Below are 27,811 nucleotides of genomic sequence, written 5' to 3'. Positions count from 1 at the left end.
CCCCTGGAGGCTCATTCTTGAACCCCAGCCACTGGGTCAGCACCCCCCCCCCCCCCAGTGTCCTAAGATCCCTGCCCCAACCCCCAGGCAGGTCTTGCCGATTTCCCCAGGGCTGGAATTAGAGCAGCCGGGAGGGGAGCGAGGCCAGGAAAGCTGAATTGGGTTCAAGCCCCAACCCCTTCTCCAGAGCCCCCTGGATTGGGTCTGGATCCAACTGGGGACCCAAACTGTGGGGCCAACCCCCAGCATCCTCCTTCCAGCTTTGAGATCCGGAGCCGAATATTGCAACCCCCTCCTTCGGGCCCCCCCTGGGACCACCCCAATTTGCTCATCTTAACACACCATCACAATTGCACCCAATCAGCCATTAAACTGTCACTGTAAGAAACAAACAAAAGGAAGTGTTTTTTCATGTACCGCAGAGCCAACCTGTGGAACTCCTTGCCAGAGGGTGTTGGGAAGACCAGGACCGTGACAGGGCTCCAAAAAGAGCTGGATACACATATGGAGGACAGGTCTCGCAATGGCTGATGGCCAGGATGGGCAGGGAGGGTGTCCCTAGCTGCTGTTTGCCGGAAGCTGGGAATGGGTGACGGGAGGGATCTCTTGATTCCCTGTTCTGGGGCACCTGCCGGGACGTGGGGGGGCCTGCAACCCCTCCTGTGCCTGGCGATTGGCTCCTTGGGCCGGCCACAGCACCCCTGGGCCCCGCCGTGTGACGGTGCCACTGCGTAACCCCCGGCGAGTGAGCGGGGCAACCTGGGTGACTGGGAGGGGCCGAGCAGCCCCCGCTGGCAGCCTCCTGGGGCCTTCCGAGGTGGCACGAGTCTGGCAGGTCTCAGCCACAAGTCCTCTAGCCAGGGCTGGGCTCTGGCCCGAGCTGCATGTAGCACTTACCCAGGATGAGTGGGGCTGGGAAGCCCTCTCCTCCCCCGCCGGGCCCCGCTACGTCTCTGCTGCGGGCGAGCCAGCCCAGAAACGGAACAGACATCTGGAGCCGGCCTCAAGGGGAAGAACAAAGGCCCCTCTTGTGACACCGCAGCCCGGCCCCCGGCAGAGACGGGCGCAGCGGGACAAGCGCATCCACGCAGGTGGGCGGGGGAGCCCTCGTACCTCCTGCCCTGCGCCAGCCGGCGGCGCCCCACCCTCCCCGGGGCGGACAGGGAGGCTTTCCAAGGCCCAAGGGACTGAGGAGCATGAATCCTACCACGGAGGCGCCTAAGTCACTTGTGCACATCTCCCACGGCCTGCACACGGAGCTCTTTCCGCTCCAGGCCTCAGCGCGCTTTCCGCGTCCCGGTCCGCCTTTAGGAGAGGGGGAAACTGCTTCCCCAGGTCATGCTGCAGATCAGCGGCAGAGCCCTCGCCACTAGACAACACTGCCTCCCCAAAGCCCAGGGGCAAACCCGGGTTCTTGGCCAGCTGCCAAGTCCCACAACCCCTTTGCTTGTGCATCCCACCCGTGGGGTGTGCAGAGGAGGCCTCACCCCATAGCCAAAGGCGGGAGCAGGCCCCTCCCTTCCTGCGGGGGCTCGTGTGGTTTCATTTGCCATGAAATCCTGCCCAGGCCCCCCCGGGGTTGGCAGGCAGCTGCCCATGAGCTGGGGTGAGCGACAGCACCGGAGAGCCTGGGGCAGCCGGTCCGGCCCCGCCCCGCGAGCGGCAGCGAGGTAAGAGGCTGGGAGGGTCTGGCCCGGGGGTTCTTGGGCCCGTCACGTGCTTGGCCTGCACCGCAGCCGCCCCTCTGCCCTGGGGCCAAGCTGGCAGGGGCCAGCAGGACAGGCCCGGGTGCAGGCTGACGCTGGCATGTCTGCCTGAGAGGAGTTCGGCTATCGGCCCAGCCCCCAGGGGTAAGCGCGTGTGACGGCCCGTCGGGGACCCCGGCCCTGCAGCTCGCCGAGACTCCGCCAGTCGTAGGACGGGGGTTTATTGCTTCTCCAGGGTACAGCCCAGACGTGCTGTGGAGATAGGAGTCAGGGCCAGGCAGCCTCAGACCCCTAGGGGCAGGGGACACAGGCCCCTGGCCCCCCAGCACTCGGCTCAGTCTGTTCCCCAGCCAAGCCCACCTCTTCCCAAAACCATCCCCCGGTAGCCACCCCCCTTCCCCTGGCCAGGTGAGAAACCTTGGCTGGCCCTTGCCTACGTGCTGGTGCTGGGGCAACCCCCACTGGGCAGCGCTACAGCCAGAGGCCAGTAGGGGTCACCCACAGCCCACACAGCACGGGCCCAGGGCCACTAGACTAGACAGCCCCCCCACTACCTCACAGGGAGTCGGACGCCCACGTAGCCGGGCCCACGGCTTCATGGTCCTCCAGAATCCCCTCTGCCTGACGCCCACAGGACACGGGCGAGTGTGCTCCACTCTCTGCATGTCTGCCTCGGCGGGGATGTGTCCCTGGACCACGCCGGGCCTGGCCACGCTCGCTTTGCCAGGGCTCTGGGGCAGGGAGCGGGGCTGGTGTGTGACACGCCCCCGGTGCTCGCGTACAAGGGAACGAATCTCGCAGCCCCACACAATACTGCCAGACACAGGCGGATGCACAGCCCTGGTGAGCTGGAAACATTTGGATTTAATCAGAGAGAACAACAATAACAACGGCAAAACAAGCCACCAACCCCCGGCTCCCTCCGGCTCCCAGAGAGTCAACTCTGCGTACACAAGGATGGGGAGCGATCAGCTGTTCCCACTCAGATCTTGGAGTCGCTGTGGAGAGTTCTCTGAAAACATCCACCCAACGCGCAGCAGCTGAAAAGGCCAGCAGAGTGCTAGGGATCCTTCAAACAGGGATCGAGAATAAGACGCAGGAAATCTTACTGCCTCTGTATAAATCCAGGGGACGCCCCCAGCTCGAATCCTGGGTGCGAAGGTGGTCGCCTCCTCTCCAACAAGCTCTCTTGGCTTCGGCCAAAATTCACAAAGGGCAACAAAAGTGATGAGGGTTTGGAACGGTGCCATGGAGAGAGCAATAAAACTGAGATGGTTCGGCTTGGCTATGTCTAGACTACGCTGTTTGTCCAGGGTACCAGGGCTCTGTCTACACTGGCGGGTTATTGCGCAAGAAAACGTCCACACGGCCATGTGCTTTTGAGCAAGGGCTCCCATGGCAGTGTGGACACTCTGCTGGCCATTTTAGCCATAGGGCTTTCTTGCCCAAGAAACCCCTGCCAAGCATCCACAGTGCCCTCTTGCGCAAGAGCCCCTGCACGAGAGGGCTTACACCTGTTAAAAGAGCGTAGCTCTTGCACAAGAAGCCCTCTCTTCCCACACCGCACTGTAAATGTCCTTGTGCAAGAGCAGCGGGCAGTGTGGATGCTCCGTGGATTCTTGCACAAGAAGCCCTCTCTTCCCACGCCGCACTGTAAATGTCCTTGTGCAAGAGCAGCGGGCAGTGTGGATGCTCCGTGGATTCTTGCACAAGAAGCCCTCTCTTCCCACGCCGCACTGTAAATGTCCTTGCACAAGAGCAGCGGGCAGTGTGGATGCTCTGTGGATTCTTGCACAAGAAGCCCTCTCTTCCCACGCCGCACTGTGAATGTCCTTGCACAAGAGCAGCGGGCAGTGTGGATGCTCCGTGGATTCTTGCACAAGAAGCCCTCTCTTCCCACGCCGCACTGTAAATGTCCTTGCACAAGAGCAGCGGGCAGCGTGGATGCTCCGTGGATTCTTGCACAAGAAGCCCTCTCTTCCCACGCCGCACTGTAAATGTCCTTGCACAAGAGCGGCGGGCAGTGTGGATGCTCCGTGGATTCTTGCACAAGAAGCCCTCTCTTCCCACACCGTACTGTAAATGTCCTTGCACAAGAGCGGCGGGCAGTGTGGATGCTCCGTGGATTCTTGCACAAGAAGCCCTCTCTTCCCACACCGTACTGTAAATGTCCTTGTGCAAGAGCAGCGGGCAGTGTGGATGCTCTGTGGATTCTTGCACAAGGAGCCCTCTCTTCCCACGCCGCACTGTAAATGTCCTTGCACAAGAGCGGCGGGCAGTGTGGATGCTCCGTGGATTCTTGCACAAGAAGCCCTCTCTTCCCACACCGTACTGTAAATGTCCTTGTGCAAGAGCAGCGGGCAGTGTGGATGCTCTGTGGATTCTTGCACAAGGAGCCCTCTCTTCCCACGCCGCACTGTAAATGTCCTTGTACAAGAGCAGCGGGCAGTGTGGATGCTCCGTGGATTCTTGCACAAGGAGCCCTCTCTTCCCACGCCGCACTGTAAATGTCCTTGTACAAGAGCAGCGGGCAGTGTGGATGCTCCGTGGATTCTTGCACAAGAACGGCTATACTTGCGCAAGAAGCCAGGAGCGTAGACTTAGCCCAGAAGTTTCCCGGAAAAACTCCGCTGCATCCAGGGAAGATGTCTGCTCTTCCCACATTTTTGTGGACGAGTAGATGCACTCTTTCGGAAGCCCTGTCTTCCTCACGCCACGGGAAAGAAGGGCTCTTCCGAAAGAGGAGGTTTTTCTGAAATTTGGCCCAGTGTAGACGGGCCAAATTTCAGAAAAGCCTCTTAGACAAAAGGATCAGAAAAAGGTACGTGAATTGCAGAGTGCAATTTACGTGCCTTTTTCAGATAAAAAGCGGCAGTCAAGACATAGCCCCTGGAAGAGAGACAGCTACAGGGGATATGACAGAGGTCTATAAAATCAAGACTGGTGTGGAGAAAGTGACTAAAGATGTTATTTACTCCTTCCCACAACTCAAGAACTAGGGGTCACCAAATGAAATGAATAGGCAGCAGGTTTAAAACAAAAACAAAAGGCAGGATTTCTTCACACAAGACACAGTCAACCTGTGGAACTCCTTGCCAGAGGATGTTGTGAAGGCTGGGACGCTAACAGGGCTCAAGAAAGAATTAGATAGAGTCATGGAGGACAGGTCAAGCACTGGCTATTAGCCCGGATGGGCAGGCATGGTGTGTCTAGGCTGGGAATGGGCGACGGGAGGGAATAACTAGACGGTTCCCTGTTCTGTTCATTCCTTCTGGGGCACCTGGCAGTAGCTGCTGTCAGGCCGCTGGGCTAGAGGGACCTTTGGTCTGGCCCAGTGTGGCCATTCTTATGATTTGTTCTACAGGAATATTAATAACAGTTACACTCTGGTCACCTTCTAGTTTGGAGACCCCTGAGGCTAAGGAGAACTGGGCAGGAAATCTATTTCCTGTCAGGCAAAAAGTTTCAAGATTTAAAAAACAAACAAAACAAAACACCCACACGCACCAAAAACCTTTCCTGTCCCAAATCAGGTTGAAAAGTAGAAACCTCAAACACCCTGGCAAAGCAAAACTCCGAAAAAATATTCCCATGGCGGTGGGATGGGGGGGGCGTCAATTGAAGTGGTTCCGTTTAGATGTTTAAAATGCTTGTTTCAAGGTTGATATTTTTTATTAAAATGACCCACTGACTATAAATTAACTTAAACAAAATGGTTCTGAACTGAAAACAGCGTTTCCTGTACATGGGACACTGACCATTTCCAATTTTTTTTCCCCGCCCCAATTTCCAATATTTTTGTAATGGAAAATGCATCAAAACTGGTCCTGTCTCCCCAAAAGTTTCCCTGGGGGCAGGGCACATGCCAGGCCTGTGCCTAGACCCTGTCCTAGGTCCCTGCACTAGAGTCAGTTCTCACCCCTTGTCACGGGGCAGGGCTCAACGCTGCGGCGCCTCCTGCTGGTAGCACCAGGGGATTAGTCCTCATCAGCCAGGCACCTCCGTGCAGCAGGCGTCTCCCTGTCCACGCTCTCGCTCCGACCACGGTGTCCTCTTGGGGCCACGGCCCTCCAGCAGCGCCCGCTCCCACGGTCTCTCCCCTGCTAGGGACGTATCGGCAGCCCCGTGCTCTGCTGTGGCCTCCAAGCCCAGCCCCTCTGTCTCGGGCCACCAGTCTGCGTGGGCCATGCCGTGGTGGCCAGACACCGTGCAAAGGGGAAGGGGGGGGACTCAGGCCTGCCCACTGCTCTGGGTCCTAGCCCAGGGTCTCTCTGGTGGCAGCCTGGTCCAGCCCCTTCCCTGCCTCGGCCACTTCCCCTGGGACCCCTGCACCCTCCTGGCCAGGCCACAGCCTGGCAGGGATCAGGCAGGAGCCTCCTTCGCTAGCCCAGCCCGGCTCGCCCAAAGGGGCTTCTATGGGAGCCAGGTCCTGCCCCTTCCCTGGCCAGGGCCAGACTGCCACCCTGCTGCTGGGCAGCTCCTTTTATACTGGGCTGCCCCAGCAAACTGCACCCCGATTGGCTCCTTAAAAGCCTCTCCCTGATTGGCCAGGGCTCTGCACAGGCTCCCCCAAGTCTGCTTTGACCCTTTCCGGCCAGTGTCGGGCAGCCCCCCCCCCAGCAAACTCTTTGTGTGGACTCACGTCTCCCTCCCCCCCACAGGGGCCATGGTGACGTGCCTGACAAGCCGTGTGGGGGCGTCGGGCGAGTCGTTCACCGCGGGAGCCGCGTGGCGAAAGGCCCAAACTTTGTGGCCCAGGCTGATCTCGGGAGCAGCCTCGATGGCGTTTCCCTTCGCGCTGCTGCACACGGAGCAAACTTGGCTCCGCGGAGAAAACCAAAGTGGAACCAGACGCTGCCCGGGGGCCTGGCTCGTTCTTGCGACACCACGGGAACGGGCGCGTTCCTCACCTGCTCCCCCGCCGGGCCCTCGCGCCCTGGCCGAGGCCACGTCCGCAGCAGGGGCAGCGTCGCGGCTTCTCACCGTGGCCCTAAGCGCGGTGCCAGGCCGGGACGTGTGCTCGCTTGAGGAGGGAAGCTCCGTGCCAGGACAAGGGGCTGTGAGCGGATGCCAGCCTGCCCCGCTGACACCTGGTGGTGCCAGGCCTGCGTGGGCCCTTTTCCAGCTTGGCAGAGGGACGTCTGGACACTGGGGAGCGTGCGAGCCTGCCTCTTGGTCTAGAACGCACCCAGCCCAGCACAGCCCGCGGCCCTGCACACGTAACAGGCCACTCAAGGAAAGGGAACGTTCGGGCCATTCACAGAATGCAGACCTGCGCGTGTAAGAACGTTTGTGCACACGTACACTGCGACCCGTGCAAACACAGGCGCCCACCCCTGCACTTAGTAGAGACTCGTATGTAGACTCCAATACCTGCATATGGCACAGGGACACTGCGTGCACACTCAGGGACACACATGCACACGCAGAGACTTGTGCATGCTCAGACACACTTGCACGGGGACCTGCTTTCACACTTGTGCCCACACCCATGCACAGAAACACACCCGCTGGCTCGGCCCGCAGCAGCCAGACTGATGCCTGGGCAAAGCCTCTAGGAATTTGCTTTTCTGTCCCGCTCGTTCAGGCCGCGTTGTGTGCTGCTGTTGTTTTGCACTAATCTGTGCGCCAGTCCCAGCCCGGGGAGCAGACGGTTCTCGTGAAAAAGCAGAAACTGAGAAAGAGCTTCCTGCAGCTCAGTTATTCTCTCTCCAAAGCATCCTCCCTTGTAAGCGAGCCCAGGGCCTGGCCCCAGTCAGCGAATTCAGCAAGGGGCACCAGGGAAAACCGGAGGCAGGATCTAATGTGTCCCCAGAGGGGCAAACATGATACGCCCCCATGGGCAGTGGGTGATGGAGGCAAGGGAAGGCTTTGCTTTCCCAAAAGTGCCTGCACTGCCCGGCCACCAGGGAAGGCCGGGGCCGGGGCCAGGGCCCTCCAGGTGGCCAGGAAAGATCAGCCTGGAGTTGGGCGGGGGCACGGCTCCATGGGGCAGGGGAAGGCTGCTGAAGGGGCGGGGCCTGAGGCAAAAGGGGCGGGGCTGGAGCGTGCCTTTCCCAGCTGGGCCTCCCCCAGGATGCCCCAAGCTCCACCAGCATCCCGGCGGGAGGCGTCTCAGCCGGTTTTACGGGGCGGTAAAGCGGCTGGGCTGCAGCAGCATGGCTGGAGCGGGTCACACTGCGCAGGGCCCGGGAGCTGCCCCGGGGGAAGCTGCGCACAGTCCAAGGTGCCACTGGCGTTTGCTCCCACGCCCGTCGCACCGGGTGAGCTCCAAGAGCTTGGTGGGGGGCGGGCAAGTGACTTGCCCAAAGCCTCACGGCAGGCAGAGCCCAGTCGACAAGTCCGAGCGGCCTTGAAAACGGGCTGGGCCAATAGCTGCCGTCACGCAGGCCTGATGGGCTGCCCCTGCTGGGCCAATGCACGACAAGCCCCTCCGGAGGGGCAGGTTTCTCCCCCGCCAGGATCTCCCAGGCACTTTCCTCCTGACCCCGCCGTAGCGCCCAGCACCAGTAACGACCGACTGTAAGAAGCGAGCGGACTGGGTGGAGCCTGGAACGTTTCCACGCCGGGGTCTGATCAAAGCCTGTTCATGGGCAGGAAGGGCAGCCCAGTGGTGAGGGGGCAAGCCTGGGACTCAGGAGACAGAGCGAATGCTTTGCTACAGACTCCCCGGGTGCCCTTGATCTAGTCACCTAACTGCTCTGCGCCTCAGTTGCCCCCCTGTGGAACGAGGCTACTGGCGCTGCAGGCCTTAGGGCTCGCTGGCTGTTTGGCAGCCTGTGTGAAATGAGTCTGGCAGGTCTCAATCCACCCCTGCCCAGAGACCAGAGGCCATGAAAACACCACGGCCCGTTGCAGCTCAGAGGTGCCGCCTGGCCACGGCGCTAGTGCTACCCAGAGCCCGCGGGCGACTCGTCTCCAAGCTGTCGCCCAGGCCCCTTGGAACAGAGAAGTGCCCGGAACGGTTCCGCCTTCGCCACCCTCCGATCCGGGGAAACGGCTCTTTGCTTAAGACAGGCTCTTGCTCAGCCACGAATGCCGGGTCCCGCTCCCGGAATGGCCGGGGCCGGCAGACGTCGGGCCAGTTCAGCCACATGGCCCCTGACGGCCTTAACCTCTGAATCCGGCATGGCCTCCGCTTTGCCACCTACGGGAAGAAAACAAGGACAGGGGCCTGGCTTCGCCCCCAACGCAGCAGAGCAGCGAGTGCCCCACCCAGCACAGGGACAGCACCTCGGACCCGGCCGCAGGAAGGACTGCGAGAGCCGCACAGATAGAAGAGAGGGTGGCTTTAATACATAGAACAATAGAAAGGCAGGGGCTGCCGGGTCCCCGGTGCGGGAGACGCTACGCTATTTACACAGGCTGGAGCACACACGATGTCGCCGAGGGTGTGAAAAATAAATACCGGGGGGGGGCAGTCGGAGGAAGCGGCGGGGGCAGCGTGAACGTGCCCATGAGGGGCTGAGAAGGGGCCAGGCACCACTCCCCGGACACCCCAGTGTAACAGCAGCTGGGCTCCGCTAACACGCGGGGGGTGAGAGGCGGGACTTGGGGACCGGGGGCGCTCACGAGATCAGACCAAGCGAGGAGGCACCACCCAGCCCTCAGGCGAGCGCCTCGACCCCCGGCCCCTCCCGCTGCGCCTGGACTGCAGAGCCCACGGGCGGCAGTTTGTGTCTCTGGGCCCGCTGTTCTTTTCCGAAACTCAGCGCGTCTCCGTGGGGCCAGATCCCAGGACAAGCTGCTCTTCCGACACAGCCCTTCTGCCTCGCAGCACGAGGCTCGCAGGGACGGGGAGAGCGCGCACCCGCGTTCCTGAACAGCGGACGTATTCCTTGGACCTTAGGTGTCCCAGAAAAGCGCTGCAGCCTAGGCGTAGCCTCACTGCGCCCCCTTCTCCCCGGCTGCCGCTCTGGGTCCCAGAGGGGGACCTGGGGGAGCTGCCTGGGACGGTGCCCAGCCGGGGGAGAGAGTTTGCAGGGAAACCCGCAGCATGCTCTGTAGCAGCAGCCTTCAGTGGGGGCCAGCTGGCGCCCGGGGGTTTAACTAGGGAGGGGCTGACCTGAAACCCCCTGGGACGATGTTTCACCCCCAAAAGGCACTGGGCCGGGTTCTCCTCTCACTCACACGGACGGTGCAAAGCCGACAGAGGGGACATCAGGGGTCAGAGCTGGGACCCAACCTGCCTGCTGGTCTCTAACTCATCTCCCTGGGGCCTGGTTTCCCGGGCAGTGGGGTGGCCTAGTGGTTAGGTCCTGGAGTTAGCTGGTGGCAAAGGGATGTAGGCCCCTGCCGCTCGGGCCCTGGGCCCAGGAATTCCAGCCTCTTTTCTAAGTCTGGTTCCTAAGTTTGGGGCATGGCCCCAAGAGTCCAATTTCCCCCTCCTCAACGCGGTTTCTCGTAGGGTCTCCCCCTTTGCGCCGGGGGAGGGGTGGGAGGCTTGCAGGCTCCCGTGGCCAGCCCTGTTCCTACAGGCAGCAGATCCAGCTCCTCCCTCGCCACTGGTCAGCCCCTAACTGAGCCGGGCGCCCCTCTTATCCTCCCCCCAGGCCTGGCATTGGCTGCAGGTAAAAGGGGGTGGGGCTAGTTGGGCAAAAAGGCCCCTCGCTCTGGCACAGGGCCCGTTCTGAGGTGTCCTGCTCTTAGCCCAGGCCCTGCCCGACTGCAAAGTGCCGCCGCGGCTCCGCACAGGAGCACGGCCAGGAGAAAGGGGCCCCCGGCTCATCTGGGAGAAGGCGGCTCCAAAGCCAGACCTCGCACCTGGAGCCCGGTGCCCTGGCCGGGAGGGGGGTCCACAAGCCCGTGAGCCTGCCACGGCACGGAGGTGTTTCGCTCCAGCGGTCGCAGGTCCAGGACCCCTTGCCGAAGACCCACCCCCACGTCCCTGCGGACGCCGCGCCGCGTGAGGCAGCCTGGGCTGGGCGAGAGGGAAACCAAAGACGCGGCGACCGGCTCTGAAGCCAGCGGCCCGGCACTGGGAGCTGCCCAGACCCCTCGCGGGAAGACTCTGGCTGCGCGGGCAGCCGGGGGCACCAAGAGTTAAGACACGGAAACGACCCCTTGGGAGCGCTGCCTCGGGGGCAGCATGGGCCCCGTGCCCAGGGACACCCAGGCCCTCTGGCAGCATGGGGGGGCCTTAAGCAGGGTGCCCCCCCGAGACTCGCCGGGCCCTGCCCCATGAGGCGCAGCAAGGTGGCGTAAAGCCGCCCTCGTCCCCCCCGGTGCCCCGAGGCAGGGCCAGAGGAGCGGGAACCGGGCCCCTGCGGTACGTCGACAGCTATAAATAAGGCTCTTGGGTCTCCATAATAAATATCCGGTACACGGTTTGTACAGCGCACGTAATGCCCGTCTCCTGGCCTCGGCCGCGCCGCCGAGGAGGAGCGCCTCACACGTAGTTTTCTTCGGCATCGCCCACGTCCGGGAGGGGCCTGGCCGCAGCTGGAAACGGAGCCATCAAAGAGAATGAGCTGCCGGGAAATACCAACCCCCCCGCCCGGATGGCTCAGGGTACCGGCCTGGGCCACGGAAAGTCTGCCTCTAGTCACCAGGACGTGGCCACCAGCAGCATGGCCAAAGCGCCCCCCCTTCTCAGACACCCCTGCCCATGGCAGGCAGGGGCTAGTCCAGCCGAGCCGGAGCAGCCCTGCCCGTCCACCTTAACCCAAGGGGGAGACGTCCAGGCCAGCTAGTTAACGGGTTAACCGTCCCCCTCCCCAGTGCCACGTACCCAGGCAGCTCCCGTAGTGCCGCACCCCGATGGAGCGACCCAGGAAGCAGGTGGCCCGCCGGAGCTGGCAGGCAGACAGGTAGGTGATGTTGTTGTTGCCGCAGAGCACCTGGTCCAGGGTGGAGGGGTCCGGGCAGGGGGCCGTCCTGCACATCACACAGTGGGCGCTGCCCGTCTGGTCCACCACGCAGGTGTGGGTCCCGGGGCACACCACGCTGGAGCAGGACTCTGCGGAGAGCGGGGGCAAGGCAGCGTCAGGGCGCGGTGCGAGCCCCCCGCAGGGAGTTCTGGAGCCCGCGAAGGGTCACGGAGCACGGACCGGATCCTGCTCCCCCGTTTCACCACGTGAAATAACCCCACGGGAGGGGGGAGGCCCCAGTCCTGCACCGAGGCAAGCGGAGCCCCTTGGAAAACGTGCGTCCCCCGACTCCTTTGGCACCAAGCCAGACACTCCCCTCCCGGCTCTCGCTTGCTTCCTGCAGCGGCCGAGGGGGGGACGCCGGCGTGGCGCTAGCTCGGGCGCGACTCCGCTCACAAGTGCAATGACTCTCACGGCCTCAGCTGCTGCCGGCGCGACACTCGCACGCCTGCCAGCGTCAGCCGCTGCCAACCCCTCTGGCCCCTCCCCACGGTGCAGCCCACGCAGCCCGGGCTAGACACCTGCAGGGGGGGTCCAGCTGCCCCAGGGCCAGGTGATGTGAAAGGGACTGGAGCTCCCAGCCAGAGCCCGGGGTCCTTTAAATCCCCATGGGAGCCCCGGGCAGCGATCTCCAGGTGGTGCTGAAGGGCTGGGGGAAGAGGGCCCCCGCCTAAGGCCTTGCCCCATTTGGGGGGTGCAGACCCCCCCCCATCTTGCCTGGCAAGCCCGTCGGCCGCCCAGGGATTCGATCCCGGCCACGCCCCCGTCCCTGGGCACCACGATTCCCTCCCAATGGAAGTGGGACGCCAACAGCAGCTGTGCCCCACCGAGGCGCGGCCCAGCCAGAGCCAAAGGAAACTGGCCAACCGCCGGGCGCTCAGCCCGCTGGGCAGCCCCACCGGAGCGGAGCCTGCCAGAGCCCACAGAGCAGCAGCCGAGATCCACTCCACCAGCCACCTGCCTCCCGCCCTGCCGCGCCCCCCGGCCAGCCTGCGCCATTGCTCCCTGCCGCGCCCCCCGGCCAGCCTGCGCCATTGCTCCCTGCCGCGCCCCCCGGCCAGCCTGCGCCATTGCTCCCTGCCGCGCCCCCCGGCCAGCCTGCGCCATTGCTCCCTGCCGCGCCCCCCGGCGAGCCTGCGCCATTGCTCCCTGCCGCGCCCCCCGGCCAGCCTGCGCCATTGCTCCCTGCCGCGCCCCCCGGCCAGCCTGCGCCATTGCTCCCTGCCGCGCCCCCCGGCGAGCCTGCGCCATTGCTCCCTGCCGCGCCCCCCGGCCAGCCTGCGCCATTGCTCCCTGCCGCGCCCCCCGGCCAGCCTGCGCCATTGCTCCCTGCCGCGCCCCCCGGCCAGCCTGCGCCATTGCTCCCTGCCGCGCCCCCCGGCCAGCCTGCGCCATTGCTCCCTGCCGCGCCCCCCGGCCAGCCTGCGCCATTGCTCCCTGCCGCGCCCCCCGGCCAGCCTGCGCCATTGCTCCCTGCCGCGCCCCCCGGCCAGCCTGCGCCATTGCTCCCTGCCGCGCCCCCCGGCCAGCCTGCGCCATTGCTCCCTGCCGCGCCCCCCGGCCAGCCTGCGCCATTGCTCCCTGCCGCGCCCCCCGGCGAGCCTGCGCCATTGCTCCCTGCCGCGCCCCCCGGCCAGCCTGCGCCATTGCTCCCTGCCGCGCCCCCCGGCCAGCCTGCGCCATTGCTCCCTGCCGCGCCCCCCGGCCAGCCTGCGCCATTGCTCCCTGCCGCGCCCCCCGGCCAGCCTGCGCCATTGCTCCCTGCCGCGCCCCCCGGCGAGCCTGCGCCATTGCTCCCTGCCGCGCCCCCCGGCCAGCCTGCGCCATTGCTCCCTGCCGCGCCCCCCGGCCAGCCTGCGCCATTGCTCCCTGCCGCGCCCCCCGGCCAGCCTGCGCCATTGCTCCCTGCCGCGCCCCCCGGCGAGCCTGCGCCATTGCTCCCTGCCGCGCCCCCCGGCGAGCCTGCGCCATTGCTCCCTGCCGCGCGGAAACGCGCTCGCACGGGGCTTACGCAGCGGGGTCAGGCGGTGACGGGGCCCAGCCCTCCCCGGTGGGGGCTGCCTCAGCCAGGTGGGGTCCTGTGGCCCAGGCCGCTGGTTGGTCCCTCCGACCCGCCAGTTAACTAGTTACCGGGTGAGGACGTGGGTAACCTCGCCCATCCCTGGCTCCGGTGCAAGATGCGCAATGCACGCGACACGGCGCAGCGCACTTCAGGGAGCACTGGGGCTGAAAAATCCTGGGGCCTTAAAAAAGGTGCAGGACGAGCAGGGCTCCAGTGCCCGAAACGCCGGAGAAGCGAGGGCCATCGGCAAACATCGCGCCCTTGGCTCCGGTTCCCCTGGGAACTCCCGCTCAGGCACTTTGGGGGCTTCCCCGGCGGCTGCTACTCTCCCATCGCGTGCAGGCTGAGGGGGCGGGGGGGGGGGGGGAGAAACATACTTTTGCATTTGCCTTGGTACATCACTTCCAGGTCGGGGTGGTCCCGGCACTTGGCGGTCAGCAGCTCGCACTCGTCGCGGTAGGTGTAGCCGTCTGAGCCGCACACCTGCAGCTTCTTGGGCAGGCTGGAGCAGTCCGGGGCGCAGGTGCAGTGGGGGCGGCCATGTTTCATCCTGCAGACCTTGCCAGGCCCGCACTGCACCCCCTCACAGGTCTCTGGGGAGAGGAGAGGAGAGAGGAGTTACCCCTCGGTTTGCACCGTCCCTCTGCAACGTGAGCCGAGGCCACGGCCCAGGAGCAGACCAACAACCAGCCTGGTTCAAATCTGGCCCCCCATCCTCCCGGGGAAAAGCAAGGCTGAGGGAACCCCCCATCACCCAGGGGATCGGAATCCAGGCTCCCCCACAGCACCTCCTGATAGGTTGCCATGGGATAAGCGGAAAGGTCCTTTCGTGGACCGACAACTGGTTAAAAGACAGGGAACAAAGGGGAGGAAGAAATGGTCAGTTTTCCGAGTGGAGAGAGGTAACTAATGGGGTTCCCCAAGGATCCGTCCTGGGACCCGTCCTATTCAACTTATTTAGAAATGGTCTGGATAAGGGGGAAACAGTGAGGAGGCAAAACGGCAGATGATCCCAAACTGCTCAGATAGTTCAGACCAAAGCAGACTGTGACGAGCTTCGAAAGGTCTCACCCAGCTAAGTGACTGGGCAACAAAATGGCAAATGAAATGGAATGTGGATAAATGTAACATGCTGCACCTTGGAAAAATAACCCAACTACACAAACAATACGACGGGGACTAATTTAGTTACAACGGCTCAAGAGAGGGATCTAGGAGTCGTTGTGGGTAGTTCTCCAAAAACATCCACGCAGTGCGCAGCGGCAGGCAAGAAAGCAAACAGTGTTGGGAATCATTAAGGGGATAGAGAATAGTCTTATTGCTTCTGTATAAAACCATGGGACGCCCACATCTGGAATACTGCGGACAGAAGTGGTAACCTCATCTCAAAAACAGTTATATTGGCATTGGAAAAGGTTCAGAAAAGGGCAACAAAAATGCTGAGGGGTTTGGAACGGGTCCCATATGAAGAGAGATTGGACTTTTCAACTTAGAAAAGAGATTAAGGGGGGAGAGGATCGAGGTCTATACAATCAGGAGTGGTGTGAAGAAAGTGAATAAGGAAAAGTTATTGACTTGTTCCCACAATAGAAGAACTAGGGATCATCAAATGAAATGAACAGGCAGCAGGCTTAAAACAAACAAAAAGAAGTTTTTCTTCACTCAGTGCACAGTGAAGCTGTGGAACTCCTCGCCGGAGGATGAGGTGAAGACCAGGTCTTTAACGGGTTCAAAGAAGAGCTAGCTAGATTCATGGAGGTTAGGCCCATCAATGGCTATTAGCCAGGATGGGCAGGGAGAGCGTCCCTAGCCTCAGTTTGTCAGAGGCTGGGAATGGGCGACAGGGGAGGGCTCACTGGACGGTTCCCTGCTCTGTTCACTCCCTCTGGGGCACCTGGCGCTGGGCACTGTGGGCCGACAGGACACGAGGCTGGACGGACCTTCGGCCTGACCCCGTCTGGCCGCTCTTATGAGAGAGGATGGCACGCAGCAGGGCCACTGTGACACCACCGGGGGGGCGCTCAGACCACACGGTGTCAGTCCTGGGTGGGGTCCCACCAGCGACGCCTCTTGCGGAGCCCTGGAAAGGGCATCCTGTGTCCTGGACATGCCAGCAGCCCCAAACAGCCCCCGGCTGGGCCAGACCCGGGGCACTGAGGGTCAGCCCCCCGGCCCGCTCTGCCCTCGGCCTGGAGAGCGCTCACTGCAGCGCAGTCTCGGAGGAGGTGGGGGTGTCACCCACACACCCGTTGGCGTCTCTGGGCAAGGGGGCAGGTGGAGCCATAACCCAACCGCTCCTCCTGCCTGGCTGCTACTCGCCGGCCGCCGAGCTCCCCGGACCGATCGCTGGGTTCCAGAGCATGCCGGGGGCCCCTGCGTTACCGCGGTCCTGCTGGGACCAGGGAATGACCCTAGCGCCTGTGCCAGCCAGACCCACAGGGAGCAGCTGGGGGCACCCGGCCAAGTTACTCCAGGGAGCCGTGCTGGTTTCCAGCTGCCGAGAGGCTGGCCCAGCTGTTTTCAAGAGCCATTTCGGTCTCTCGTGCACCAGAGCGCCCTGCTCAGTCGTGCGCCGCACCCCCAGGCAGCACAGACCATGCAGGCATCTGTGATCAACAAGTTCCCTTCCCCACACAATGCCCAGCCCTGTCTCGCGGCCGGCCTCCGTGACTTGAAAACAAGAATGGGCCGAGCGAGGGGGGTCTGTCTGGGGCGCCTCTCTCCCTCCAGGCGGGGGAGGAAGGAACAGACGGCTGCATTGTCACCCCGGGTCGCCTCCTAGCGAAAACCGTCTGCCCGGGCTCAAAGGGGCCCTTGAACTCCCGTGCACGTGGCGAGCGGCGGAGTTTCCCCGCACGCGGGAGGCATGTGGGGGTGCGCAGCGCTGACGGGGGCCACATGGCCCCCGCGAGGGGCTAGTTAGCACGGCTCCGGCAGTGGGCGATGCGGCCGGGGGAATCGGGGTGCCCCGGTAGGAGCGTTCGCACCACGTTGCACAAGCAACTCTGGCCCAGCGTCTCTGCTTCGCAGGACCGCTCCCTACCTCCGCCCTGTCGGCATCGCCCAGCTGGGGGTCTTGCTGCCCTGCTCTGGTCCGGGGCGCTCGACCCCCGCCGGGGTATTATCTGACTTGCGGCTCTTTGGTGCTTCCTCGGTTTCCCTTGGAGGGGGTGGGGCCGGGAACCTGCCCGTGGGAGGGGGCTGGAACAGGAGGCACAGATGCAGGAAGAGCCTGTGGAAGGGAAGGGAGATTTACCCGGGGCGGGGGGGGGGATTTCACAGGGGGGCGAGGCAGGAGGTATGGGGCGGTTACCCAGGAAGATCACCGGGGGAGGGGGGGATTCCCTGGGGAGCTTGTCCCCATTTTGTGGAGGGAAAAAGCCCTGGCGGGGGGCCGAGCTGCTTTTCCTGCTCGGCCCGGAGCCCCCAGCCAAGCTGTGGCCACTGCCCGGAGCTGGGCCGGGCTTGCGAGCCCCTCGAGCTGCAGGGCCTGGGTCCTGGGGCGGGTGGGGCTGGCCCCCGCGGGGCAGCAGCTCTGACCGGCGCCAGCCTCGGCCGAACGTGCCCACGGGGCGAGCCGGGCACACGCGGGCCCCTTGCAGCGGGCAGGGCTGGTGCAGGCACAGCAGGGCCCGGGGGCAGCCGGTCGGCCACCGCCCCACTCCCAGCTGCCTCTGAGCCTGCCCCAGCCGGCCTGGCAGGCACAGACCCAGGGCCTCCCTCCTGCCCTCCCCAAGCCTCCCTCCGGTGCGGGGCCTGGGCGGGACTTGCTGGGGGAAGCTCTCGGGGTGGCCGGGCAGACCGGGGGGGGGGGGGCGCATGACTCAGGAGAGCTGTACTTCATTTCAGACTTCGCCACGTGACCTTAAACAAGCTGCTTAGCTGGAGGGGGGGGGGGAGAAGGGGCATGTCCCCCCCCAAATGCCATGGGTGGGAGGGGCAAGGGGCCAGAGCTTCTGGGTGGCCTGGGCCCAGCAGCAGGGGGGGAAGCGGAGTGCCGTGGCTCTCGGCACACTCCCCTGCAGGAAGCAGAGCCACGTGGCTTGCAGCTGGGGGAGTGGAACAGGTTGTGGGCACATCACTCCACTTCCACGCGACACGGGGAAGAGTCGGCCGACACAGGCCACGGGGCGGGGGGGGCGACACGGGCCACGGGGCGGGGGGGGCGACACGGGCCACGGGGCGGGGGGGGGCGACACGGGCCACGGGGCGGGGGGGGCGACACGGGCCACGGGGCGGGGGGGGCGACACGGGCCACGGGGCGGGGGGGGCACGTGACACGGGCCATGCAACGCCAGACATCAGATGCCAACCTGATCCTAAGAATCCTGAATTGGGGGAAGTTTCCAAGTTGACTCCTGCCACCTGGGGCTGGTCTCTAAGGAATCAAGGACCAGGAGGGAGGGTTTGCTCCCCCCAGCCTCTCACCACGGGTCGCGCTGTTCCCTTCTGGGGGCGGGGGCAGCCGGGTCTGCCCAGGCAGGAGGGGGGCACTGGGCCGGGGCTGTCCCGTGGCGACCTTTGTCAAACAAGACTCTGAACCCCGCGACCTTCCCAGCCCGCCCACTCGCGCCTCCGGCCAGCAAGTCCCCCGGCCCGTCCTCACCCGGCCTCCGGCTCGCCCCAAAGCGGCTGGCTGGCTTGGAGCACACAGCTGGAGCGCGGCCCGCTTTGCAAGGAGCCTGGGACAGGGAGGCCTGGGGAGATGCCGGAGGGGAGAGCGGGAAATAAACAAACCAGCCTCAGGGAAGCTGGAAGGGGAGGCGCCAGCAGGGGGAAGCTGCTAGTTCACGGGAAACGAGCAGCCACGAGCTGGCGTCGCGCACTTGGACTCCGCTGCTCCCGGGCCTGGGAGTTCATTCCAACCGCCCGGGGGGGGGGGGGAATTGTCCTGCGCTGCCCCCTGCACAGGGTGGGCAGCAGTGGGAGGAGGCGTCTCCGCAGAGTGCACCAGGGATGCACGAGGCTCCTGCACGCGTAACCCGGCGCACGCCTGGCATTCTGCTGCCTGAGGCAGGGGCTGTGCCAGCCCGCGGTGCCCCCCCGAATTCTGTGGGCACAACGCCAACCGCAGCCCCTCGGCGGGGACCTTGCTGCTAGGTGGAACACACCTTGTGACACTGATTTTCCTGCAGGCGCCCGGGTACCCACCCAAGGCATCTGCTCCTGTTGCTCTGGGGTGAGAGGCCAGGGAATTACCCCAGCAGCTCCTGTCCCTGCTGTAACGAACCCCCCAAGGCCTGAGGTTCCCCACCCCCGGCATAGACACTGCCCGGCAGACAGGGGCAGGATAGCTCAGTGGTTTGAGCGCTGGCCTGTTAACCCCAGGGTTGTGAGTTCAATCCTCAAGGGGGCTGTTTAGGGATCTGGAGCAAAGCAGGGGTCGCAGGGGACTGGACTCAATGACCTCGCAAGGTCCCCTCCAGCTCTATGAGGTAGGTCTAAGCTCCATAATATGATAAGACAGGAGGGATTTTCCATCCACATTGTTAATCCACCTCTCGGCCTTGCCGGTCTACCCCTGGGGGAGCTCGACCTGGCTAGGCAGCACGAGGTGCAGCTCACGCACCCAGCGTGTGGCACCGAGACCACGACCAGCGAGAACCTGGAGCCTACTCCTCAGCTGAGAGCCAGCTGGCTGCTAGCACTGAGCTCCGCGGTCCCAGGCTCGGTGCTTTTCGCTGCCTGTGGCCAGGGGCGAGGCTGATCTCACAGCCCAGCTGACTTGGGCTCAGGCTGAGGGCTACAGACAGCAGCGTGGAGGTTCCTGCACAGTCAGAGCAGGAATTGGAGTGCGGGACCCAGAGGGGGTGGGGCTCAGAGCCACGGTGGGAACCGCTGCACAGCTCCTCTTGCAAGGCTGGGCGGGCGGCACCGGGGTGTTCTTGGCAGCGTAGACGTCCTGCGTCCGCTCCGCACCGCACCCCGCACAACGGGACCCTGACCTCAGCTGAGGGCTCCAGCGGCCCCCCACACAAGGACATATTTATCGTACAGCACAACGGCCTCATGCCCCCCGCCCCGGGCACCTCCCAGACCAGCACGGCTGCGCACGGCTACCTTTGCACGGATGGCAGGTCACCAGTCCCAGGAAGCCCAGAAGGCTGATCTTGTTGCCTGGCTGGGTGTAGTTGGACCAAGCGACGTCCACGTTGCTGTTGCTGCAGCACTCCTCCCAGGTCACGCCCGTCTTGAGGATCATGGTGCATTTGGCTTCCTTCCCCTGCTGCAGCCAGCAGATCCCACCTGTCCGGAGAGAGGAGCCCGTGAGACCCGCACGTGGGAGGTCGTGTCTCCCCACTGGAGCCACTGCACGTACCGGGTAACGCTCGCCCCTGGGAGAGCCAGCCCGGAGCCTCGGCACCACTTCAACAGCGCCGCGCGCGGGAGTCCGTCCCCGCCCGCCAGGGCTTCTGGAGGCCTGCAGCCCGCCCGTTCGCCGGCCAAGGCGCCACAGTGCTCAGCCCCGGGGCCATACGCTGGATCTGGAAAAGGTGGGCGTGGGCATTGCCATCGCGTGCGCCAATACAGGGCGCTCTGGAGCAGCACGGCCTGCAAAGCCTGGGGCAGCAGCTGGCAAGCTGCCTGCAAACGTCTGGGTGTGAGGAGGCAGTCTCTGCACCCCCGCTGAGCCAGACCCGACTGACCCTCCGCCACCAGGTTCTGGGAAATGGACGCGGGGGAGAGTCAGTGAGGAGAACGGCACCGCGCGTCTCAACTGGAGACTCCAAGAACCGCCGGTCCCACAGCCGGCCCGAGACCGGCCTTCCTGGCACTCCAGCCGTTCAGACGGGCTTGAAAACCAAGAGGCGTTTCGAACACAGCAACTTGGGAGGCGTCTCATTTGCCCCCGTGCCACCGCCCCCGGCCAGGCAGGTTCTCAAGCGGCTCAGCAGCCACCAGGGCTGGGCGCTTCTTTAGTTCAGTTTAGCAGGCGTCTGATCGCATTCCCAGGGAGCCAGGCTGTGGGACGTCCTGCAGGCACTGAACAGCCATCCCGTCCCAGCTCAGTCCGAGCTCCGGATCTGTGGGTTTCAATCTGGGATAAGAGTCCAGGCTCTGGGGATTCCCAGCCCTGCCCCAGTTTACTTCCCCCTTTCCTAGGTTTTCACCCTTTACAGCCATTCCGAAAAGGCACAGAGCACCCCAGCCAGACGAGTAGAGGCTGGGAAGACTTTGCGCCTCCCTGGCCACCAGCGGGCCATGCCAGGGATGCCCGGGTGCCGTGACCCCAGTGGGGCAGGCTGCCCTACGTCCGCGTGCAGCACTGCAACGTTCCCGGCTGCCCCGGAGGAGCAGGCGTGTGGGACGTCAATGCCTTATGACCAATCGCTGGAGTATGTGGCCGCGGCTTGACCACCGGGCGCTGCAGACAGTGCCCTGGGAACCAGCCAGCCCGTTGGCATCGGATCTCCCTGAGTCAAAAGCCTGTTTGTTTCTCCCTCTCCCGAGCGAATCATTTCTCTTCTCTCCCTCTTTGTGAGCGAGTCCTCTGCCATTTCCGCCCTTGTGAGCCGGCTGCTTGCTTTGTTTTCCCAGTCGCTCCATCTGGACTGAGTGAGACGTGGGGGCCAGTTTTCACCCCCTGCCAGGCAGGGGCACAGCTCGAGGGGCGGAGCCGGCGCAGAGAGGAGAGGCTGGTCCCAGCCCAAGACGCGCCAGACTGGCGGCCCGCCCGAGGGAGGGTTTCCCCACTGCAGCCCGGCCCCTCCGTTCTCCTTTAGCAGGCTCCGTACCTGGGCCCTCGGATGGACAGCGCAGGCCACCCAGGAACAATGTTCCTAGTCCCGCCCCAGTCACTAGTTAGACGGGTGGGGGGGGGGGGGGGGCGGGGCTGCGCCCTGGGGAGAGGGAGCCCACGTCTCCCACCCTGGCCTCACGCAGGGTCAATCCTGAACAAACCCAGCCACTGAGTTCAAATCCTTCTGCCTGGTTCCCCCCCTCCCCCTCCCCATGCTGCAGGCTTGGGTCAACCCACACGGATGACCCTGGAGCATCTGACCCTGTGGAGCCCCCCTCCAGCTGCAGACAGGGGCTGCCCCCTCCCCGGCCAGCAGCGCTTCTTGGCACACAAGCCAGGAGTTTGGACTCTGCTCTTAATCACACCCGTGTTCCAGGCAGCCTGTAAACCCGAGCAGGATTCAGCCCTGAGAACTGCCATGGCCCTTTGTACATAGCACCACACGCATCAGAGTTAATCCTCCCAGCGCCCCCTGCTGGGGGAATCAGGTTCCTGGTGGGGAAACTGAGGCACAGAGTGATTTTTTTTTTTAAATGGGTTGCCCAGATGAGTGGAATGCCCCCTGTGGAAACTCCTATTCCAGCAAGAAAGGAGTTTGAGTGTCTTCAACCCCTTCCCAAGCACAATAAACTAAACAGGAAACAGGTACTTTACACGCAGCTGTTCCCGCGTCACTCCGCGTGTGCAGCCCGAGTGCCTGGCTCTGGGTTAGCTTTATCTACTTGCCAATGGCGCTGTGCAGGTGTCCCCATGCGGCGTTATCCAGACACGGCTGTTCCACTTCCACTTTGCACCCACCTTTATCCACAACAGCTTCCCCGTGCGGACAAACCCTAGTGCTCATGCAAGCACCAACGACTGGCTCCGGTTCACCCCGTACACTGGTGTAAGAGTCCCGTGAGACAAGCCCCGCTACAAAACTTGCCTACGTCAGGAACAACTCCGTGCTACAGCAGAACAGAACATGGGAGTCCCAGGCCACTGCCTCCGCTTGCAGACCACACTCTCCTAGAGGCAGGCCTAGAAGGCGGAGGCCCAATGTTTGATCTAACCACTAGACAACACTCCCTCCTTCAGAACTGGACGTTGTGATTACCTGGTGGTCAAGCCTGGAACTTGGCCCCGAATTACCTGTTCGTCATCTGTTAAGGATATGAATTGGGCGAGGCGAGGCTCAGTGACGTCTGCTCTGGAGTCCCCCCATTTTCACACAGCCGTCAGTTCCAACCAGTATCCGCGGGTTTGTCCATACTCATGGACTGCCGGGACTCCACTTCCCCCAGAGGCAGCAGCTATATCAAGTGGAGAGTCCCAGCCCTTGGCACAGCTCGGTCTACCCCAGGGGCTAGGTCAGACTCGCTACGTCACTTTCCTACCCCCTCCCTCACCGGTGAAGGCACAGGTTGGAGCGGAGCCCAGGCTAAGGGATCTGGAGCAAAATGCAGGTTCAGCTTTTAAAATGCCCCCTCCAAAATCGGAAAACCTGGGGATCCCCGAGGTTTCCCCGTCTCCAAGTTCAGACGCTAATTCCGGGCCTGATCCCAAGACGCACTGAGCTCCCAGCGAAATAAACGGAGTGGCAGGTGCTGAGGCCAAAATCTCCAAAGGTGCCTTAAGGCACCTAACTGCCTTTGAGGCGTTTCTCCTCTCGGGCCTATTTGCTCCCCCGCCTCGGCCCCACACGAGACCTTATCGCTTGCTGCCGAAGCTGCCGCCTCCTCCAAGCATCGTTCACCGAGTGGCGGGTACTAAGACCTGCCTCATGGCTCTCGACCCCCTCGTGGCTCTGCCAACCCGCCTGCTTCCCGACTTGCAGCGTGCCCGGCTGTCCCCACCTCGCTTGGAAACCCCTGATCGTAGGTGCTGACACTGTGGAGGGCAAAACCTCTGCATTAGGACACAACCGAACCAGGCTTTCGGGAATCTCGGACGAGTTCCAAACGGCTTAGTTGGCGTAACTTGCAGATGAAGAGCAGGACGGGTCGGAGACTGAGACAGACACTGGTCTAAGGCTTCCCCATGAGCATTCACCTGGCCATCACCTTTTAACACACACACACACACACACACACACACACACACACCCACCCAGCCTCTTGCATTTCCAAGTGGGCCTCATCCCTCTTCAGGGTCCCTCAATATTCAGTGCCTGTCAGCGCGGAGGACCTCCGAAACCCTGCAAACGGAGCCGTCAGGAGCACTTCTACGGCAGTAGCACGGTAGCTACCGCAGGGAGGGCCACACAAGCCAAGTAGCAACCCAGGGGAGAAAGGGGATTCTGGTTTGCCCTGTCACATACAAGCTGCAGGGGAGAATTGCAAGGTGCAGGATGCAACCTGGCCTGGACCTCGGGGCAAACCTTTGCCTGCTTCTCTGGGGCTCTTTAACGCGGTCACAAGCCTGGGTTCGCAATCCCTGGGAAGGAGCGAATTCCCCAGGCTACTGGGGCAAAGGTCCTGCAGACTGCTAGGGCGAGCGCCGAACATCACCGATTTTAGTGGGTCAGGATTTCACCCTTTGAGCTGTGGCTCAATAGGGACTGAATCCAAATCAACGGCACTTCCCTAGCCCCACGGCTGCAGCAGCTGGGCAGCTCCCCTGCTTCAATGCAGTTAGGGTCACGACCAGCGCTCCCCGCGACCTGACCGCTTGGGTGGTCACCGCAGAAAGAGCCAAACGCCGTCCAGCTGACTGGCAGAGCGCCCACAGCAGGTGTTTCTATTGGTGGTGCACATCTGCACACGCCTCAGTGCCCAGAACAAAATTTATTCTGCGCTGGGATGGGAAAAGTTAGAGGGCACATGCTCACCACACCCCTGTGCGGGGGGGAGATTGCTGTGAAAGGGGAAGTTGGGCTCAGCGGCTCAGCCCCTCCAAGGTACGAAGGCTCTTAACTCCACTGAAATCAGTGGGAACGAGTCACCCAATACCTCAGAGGATATTGGCCACACAGCCTTGGTGAGTGGCAAGGACTGAATCCAGGTCTCTGAAACCCCAGGCTGGGGCAGAACCAGCTGATCATCGTTTTTCTAGGAGAACAGGGTTCCGGGGGCTGACACTGTTAGGGCAGCTGGTCCCCATGATTTCCCTGGGTCTGGGCGGAGAGTTGACTCCAGCCAGGGTCCGAGTGACCCGTGCTCCCTTTGCAGCCAGGGTCCCAGTGACCCGTGCTCCCTTTGCAGCCAGGGTCCCAGTGACCCGTGCTCCCTTTGCAGCCAGGGTCCCAGTGACCCGTGCTCCCTTTGCCAGCTCCGCCGGGGACCCCGCACAACGCACAAGCAGGAGTCGTTTTATTCGTGTCACACCAGGCTCAGAGGTGCGGTGAGGGTCAGAGCAGCAAAGGCCACGTCACAGATCTGTCTTGCGGCACAGGCACCAGGCTGAGATCTAGGCTCAGTTCCCAGCTCTGCCCAGTGGCGCCTGGGTACATTACAAACCCAGACGTCAATGCAAAGCAGGAACCCTACGTCCCGGGGGGCTGGGGCACCTTAGAGACGAACAGATTTTTTGGGGCACAAGCTTTCCTGGGTAAAGCCACTTCGGCAGAGGCGCACCCACAAAAGCGGATGCCCTAATACATCGGTTCGTCGCTAAGGTGCCACAGGGCAGATGAAGATGAACCTGGGGGCCTGTCGGATGCCTCCCGAGGCTGGGGCCAGCATAAACACCAGGAATATTTGCAGCTCGCCCAGAGGATGCCACGGGGACCTTACTTCAGAACGCTTCGTGGAGGAGGGACCGTGGTGGATCGCGCCAGGAAGAAGCAAAAGCCGACTGCCCCGCAGGAGTCAAGCTTTGCACCCGGGCTGGCGCAGCGGCAGGCGCAGCGTGGCTGCTTCCAAATGTTCTTGTGCGAGGGGGGTTGTCGGCTGGCTGGCGTCTCGGACGAGCTGCACGGCAGACAGCCCTTCCTGCGGTCCCGCAGGCAAACCCACACCTCGTGCTGTTTTACCTTAACAAAGTTCTTAGCAGAACAAGGCTCCAGCTGCCGCCGCAGGGACGCCCTTGGTTCGGAGTCAAATGGATTTGAGGTTCGGGGGTGGCCCCGTTGCAAAGCCAAGGGGCCTCATTCTCCATGACCTCCCATCTCTAGCAGCAACTTGCACCGGTTGTAAAACGCCACCTTGCCCTCCCGTGGCCGGGGGTAACGGACCCCACAAGGCAATGGAAAAATCAGTCCCGTAGGCAGGCAGGCTGCTAAATTCAGGTGGGCCCCCAGCTCTGGTTTCTCAGTGCCCATGGGTTAGGGATATTTAGAGCCGGGCAGGGGGGCTTGTAACAACTCGAACTCAGCGCTGCGCCCTCTAGGGAGCGTGTGCGTTTCCTGTGCCCGAGGCCCCCGGGGACCCAGCACCTCTTAGCAACAGACACCAATGGGCGACCTTCGTACCGACACGGATCTGAGGCAGGCCCGCCACAGAGCTGGAGAGAGACGGGGACTTGCTGGCGGCCGCTTTGCTTTCACTGTAGCTACCGGCGTTCTCCCCCGCAGCACAGGCCTTCCAGGTGAAACCACGGCCCTCATGGGGCCAGGATCAATGGGGCCTCACCCGGAGGCCTCCCCACCGGACCAAATGGGGGAAGGGGCACAGCTCGGGGGCGGGGCTGGTACCACCCGGGGCAGGGCCCGTAGCAAGCCGGCCGAGACCAAACGCAAGCCCAGCAGCGCACCGGGGGCACGGCGCCAGTTCGTTTAGCTGGGCTCTGGTAGCAGCCGGGCGAGCCACCCCCACGCCAGACAGGTCTGAGGGGAGCCATGTCGGCCTGTAGCCGCAAAACCGAGGCGACCGGGGCACCTTAGAGACTGACCCATCGTTAGGGCACAAGCTTTTGTGGGTAGAAACCTGATTCTCAGCCTTTCCTGTATGGGGCTGGGTCTCTCGCGCTAGCCTGGAACCCCCTAGGGGAAAGCGGACCCAGCCCCGGCCACACACCCGTGAGGGAGCACCCCCCTGAGGCTAAGACACCTGCCCAGTTATAACACGGGGGGCAGGCTCTTCCGCAGCCCCCAGCCGGGGGGGAGGTCAGACCAACGGGGCAGGTAAATGGGCAGGCCTGCCCCAAGGGGGATGTCCGGGCTACTCAGGACTCGCCCCAGCTGCCCAGGGCAACAGGCCTTGAGCACGTTGGTTCCTTCGAGAGGTTCCCAGACTCCAAGTGCAAAGGGGCTGAGCGCTCAGCCCCCAGCCTCAGAGCTCTGCAGAGGCCATGGGGCCCGGCCGCCCACGGGGCCCCCGCTCGCCTCGGCAGTGGCTTGTGCCCACGAAAGCGCGGGAGCCGAGACAGAGCGGGGGGTCCCCGAGGTGCCGCAGGACGCTCGTGGCTCACAGGGCTCCCCTCGGACCGCCACGGGCAGACACGCAGGTGCACCGGGCGAGGCGCTGAGCCCGGGAACTGGCAAATTAGGGTCCTTCCCCCCCATCTCCAATGCCTGCCCCCCAGGACTCTGCAGCTGCCTGCCCTTCCCCAGACTGGGCAGCTTGCCCCAGGGGAAGGCAAGTGCTGGGGGGGAAAGGGGTTGTTGGTTGCCCCGGGGGGGGGGGGGGAGGCAGGGGCTGCCCGGGGAGGGGGATAGTTGTCAGGGGGAGAGTGAAGGGGCATCCTGGGTCGGGGGGACAATTGGTTGCCCCACGTGGGGGGAGGGCAGGGTCTGCCCGGGGGTAGTTGCCCCACGTGGGGGAGGGCAGGGGCTGCCCGGGGGTAGTTGCCCCGGGGTGGACAGGGGCTGCCCGGGGGTAGTTGCCCCACGTGGGAGAGGGCAGGGGCTGCCCGGGGGTAGTTGCCCCGGGGGGGACAGGGGCTGCCCGGGGGTAGTTGCCCCACGTGGGGGAGGGCAGGGGCTGCCCGGGGGTAGTTGCCCCGGGGGGGACAGGGGCTGCCCGGGGGTAGTTGCCCCACGTGGGGGAGGGCAGGGGCTGCCCGGGGGTAGTTGCCCCGGGGGGGACAGGGGCTGCCCGGGGGTAGTTGCCCCACGTGGGGGAGGGCAGGGGCTGCCCGGGGGTAGTTGCCCCGGGGGGGGGGCTGCCCGGGGGTCGGTGTTTTTCAGAGCTGCCCCTGGAGCAGCCCGGCAGAGTCACTCACCCTGAGCAGCGACCCCGTCCCCGTCCCCGCCAGCGAGGTGCCCCCAAGCCACCGCCAGCAGCAGCACCCGCCAGGGCTCCATGCCGCGCCGAGCCGAGCCGAGCCGAGCCCTCCGCCTGCCTGGCCCGGTCTGACCCGCGGGCTCTGGAGCGGGGCTGCGAGCGCGGCGGGACCAGCGGCGGGGCTGGGCGGTGCCCGAGCAGCAGCCAGTGAAGTGCCGGGAAGCGGGGTGCGGGGTGTGTCCGTGAGTCGGTCTGTGTCTGTCTGTGTGCGAGGGGGAGCGTGTGTCTGGCTGAGTGTGTGTCTGTGTGTGTGTGTGAGTGTGTGTGTCTGGCTGAGTGTGTGTGTGTGT

The 27,811-nt window shown here is 63.7% G+C and overlaps 1 protein-coding gene across 3 annotated transcripts; it reads right to left on the bottom strand.

The window, feature by feature from the left end:
* Positions 1 to 8,980: 8,980 nt before the first annotated feature.
* On the bottom strand, positions 8,981 to 27,781 carry FSTL3 (follistatin like 3). 3 transcript variants are annotated; one of them, XM_075902597.1, is made up of 6 exons: positions 27,460 to 27,781; positions 19,698 to 19,883; positions 16,681 to 16,869; positions 14,015 to 14,230; positions 11,437 to 11,664; positions 8,981 to 11,147 (listed from the first exon to the last, which is right to left on the bottom strand). In XM_075902597.1, the coding sequence occupies exons 1-6, from the start codon at positions 27,539 to 27,541 to the stop codon at positions 11,095 to 11,097; spliced, it is 954 nt and encodes a 317-aa protein (XP_075758712.1). In that variant the 5' UTR covers positions 27,542 to 27,781; the 3' UTR covers positions 8,981 to 11,094. The 3 variants fall into 3 exon arrangements, with proteins under 3 accessions (XP_075758712.1, XP_075758713.1, XP_075758714.1); XM_075902598.1 differs by lacking the exon at positions 27,460 to 27,781 and adding an exon at positions 19,957 to 21,399; XM_075902599.1 differs by lacking the exon at positions 16,681 to 16,869 and having other exon boundaries at positions 27,460 to 27,770.
* Positions 27,782 to 27,811: the final 30 nt, after the last annotated feature.

The sequence above is a fragment of the Pelodiscus sinensis genome, chromosome 19, assembly GCF_049634645.1.
Source record: "Pelodiscus sinensis isolate JC-2024 chromosome 19, ASM4963464v1, whole genome shotgun sequence".
Taxonomy (NCBI): domain Eukaryota; kingdom Metazoa; phylum Chordata; order Testudines; family Trionychidae; genus Pelodiscus; species Pelodiscus sinensis.
This window is presented reverse-complemented; position numbering and strand designations above follow the sequence as displayed.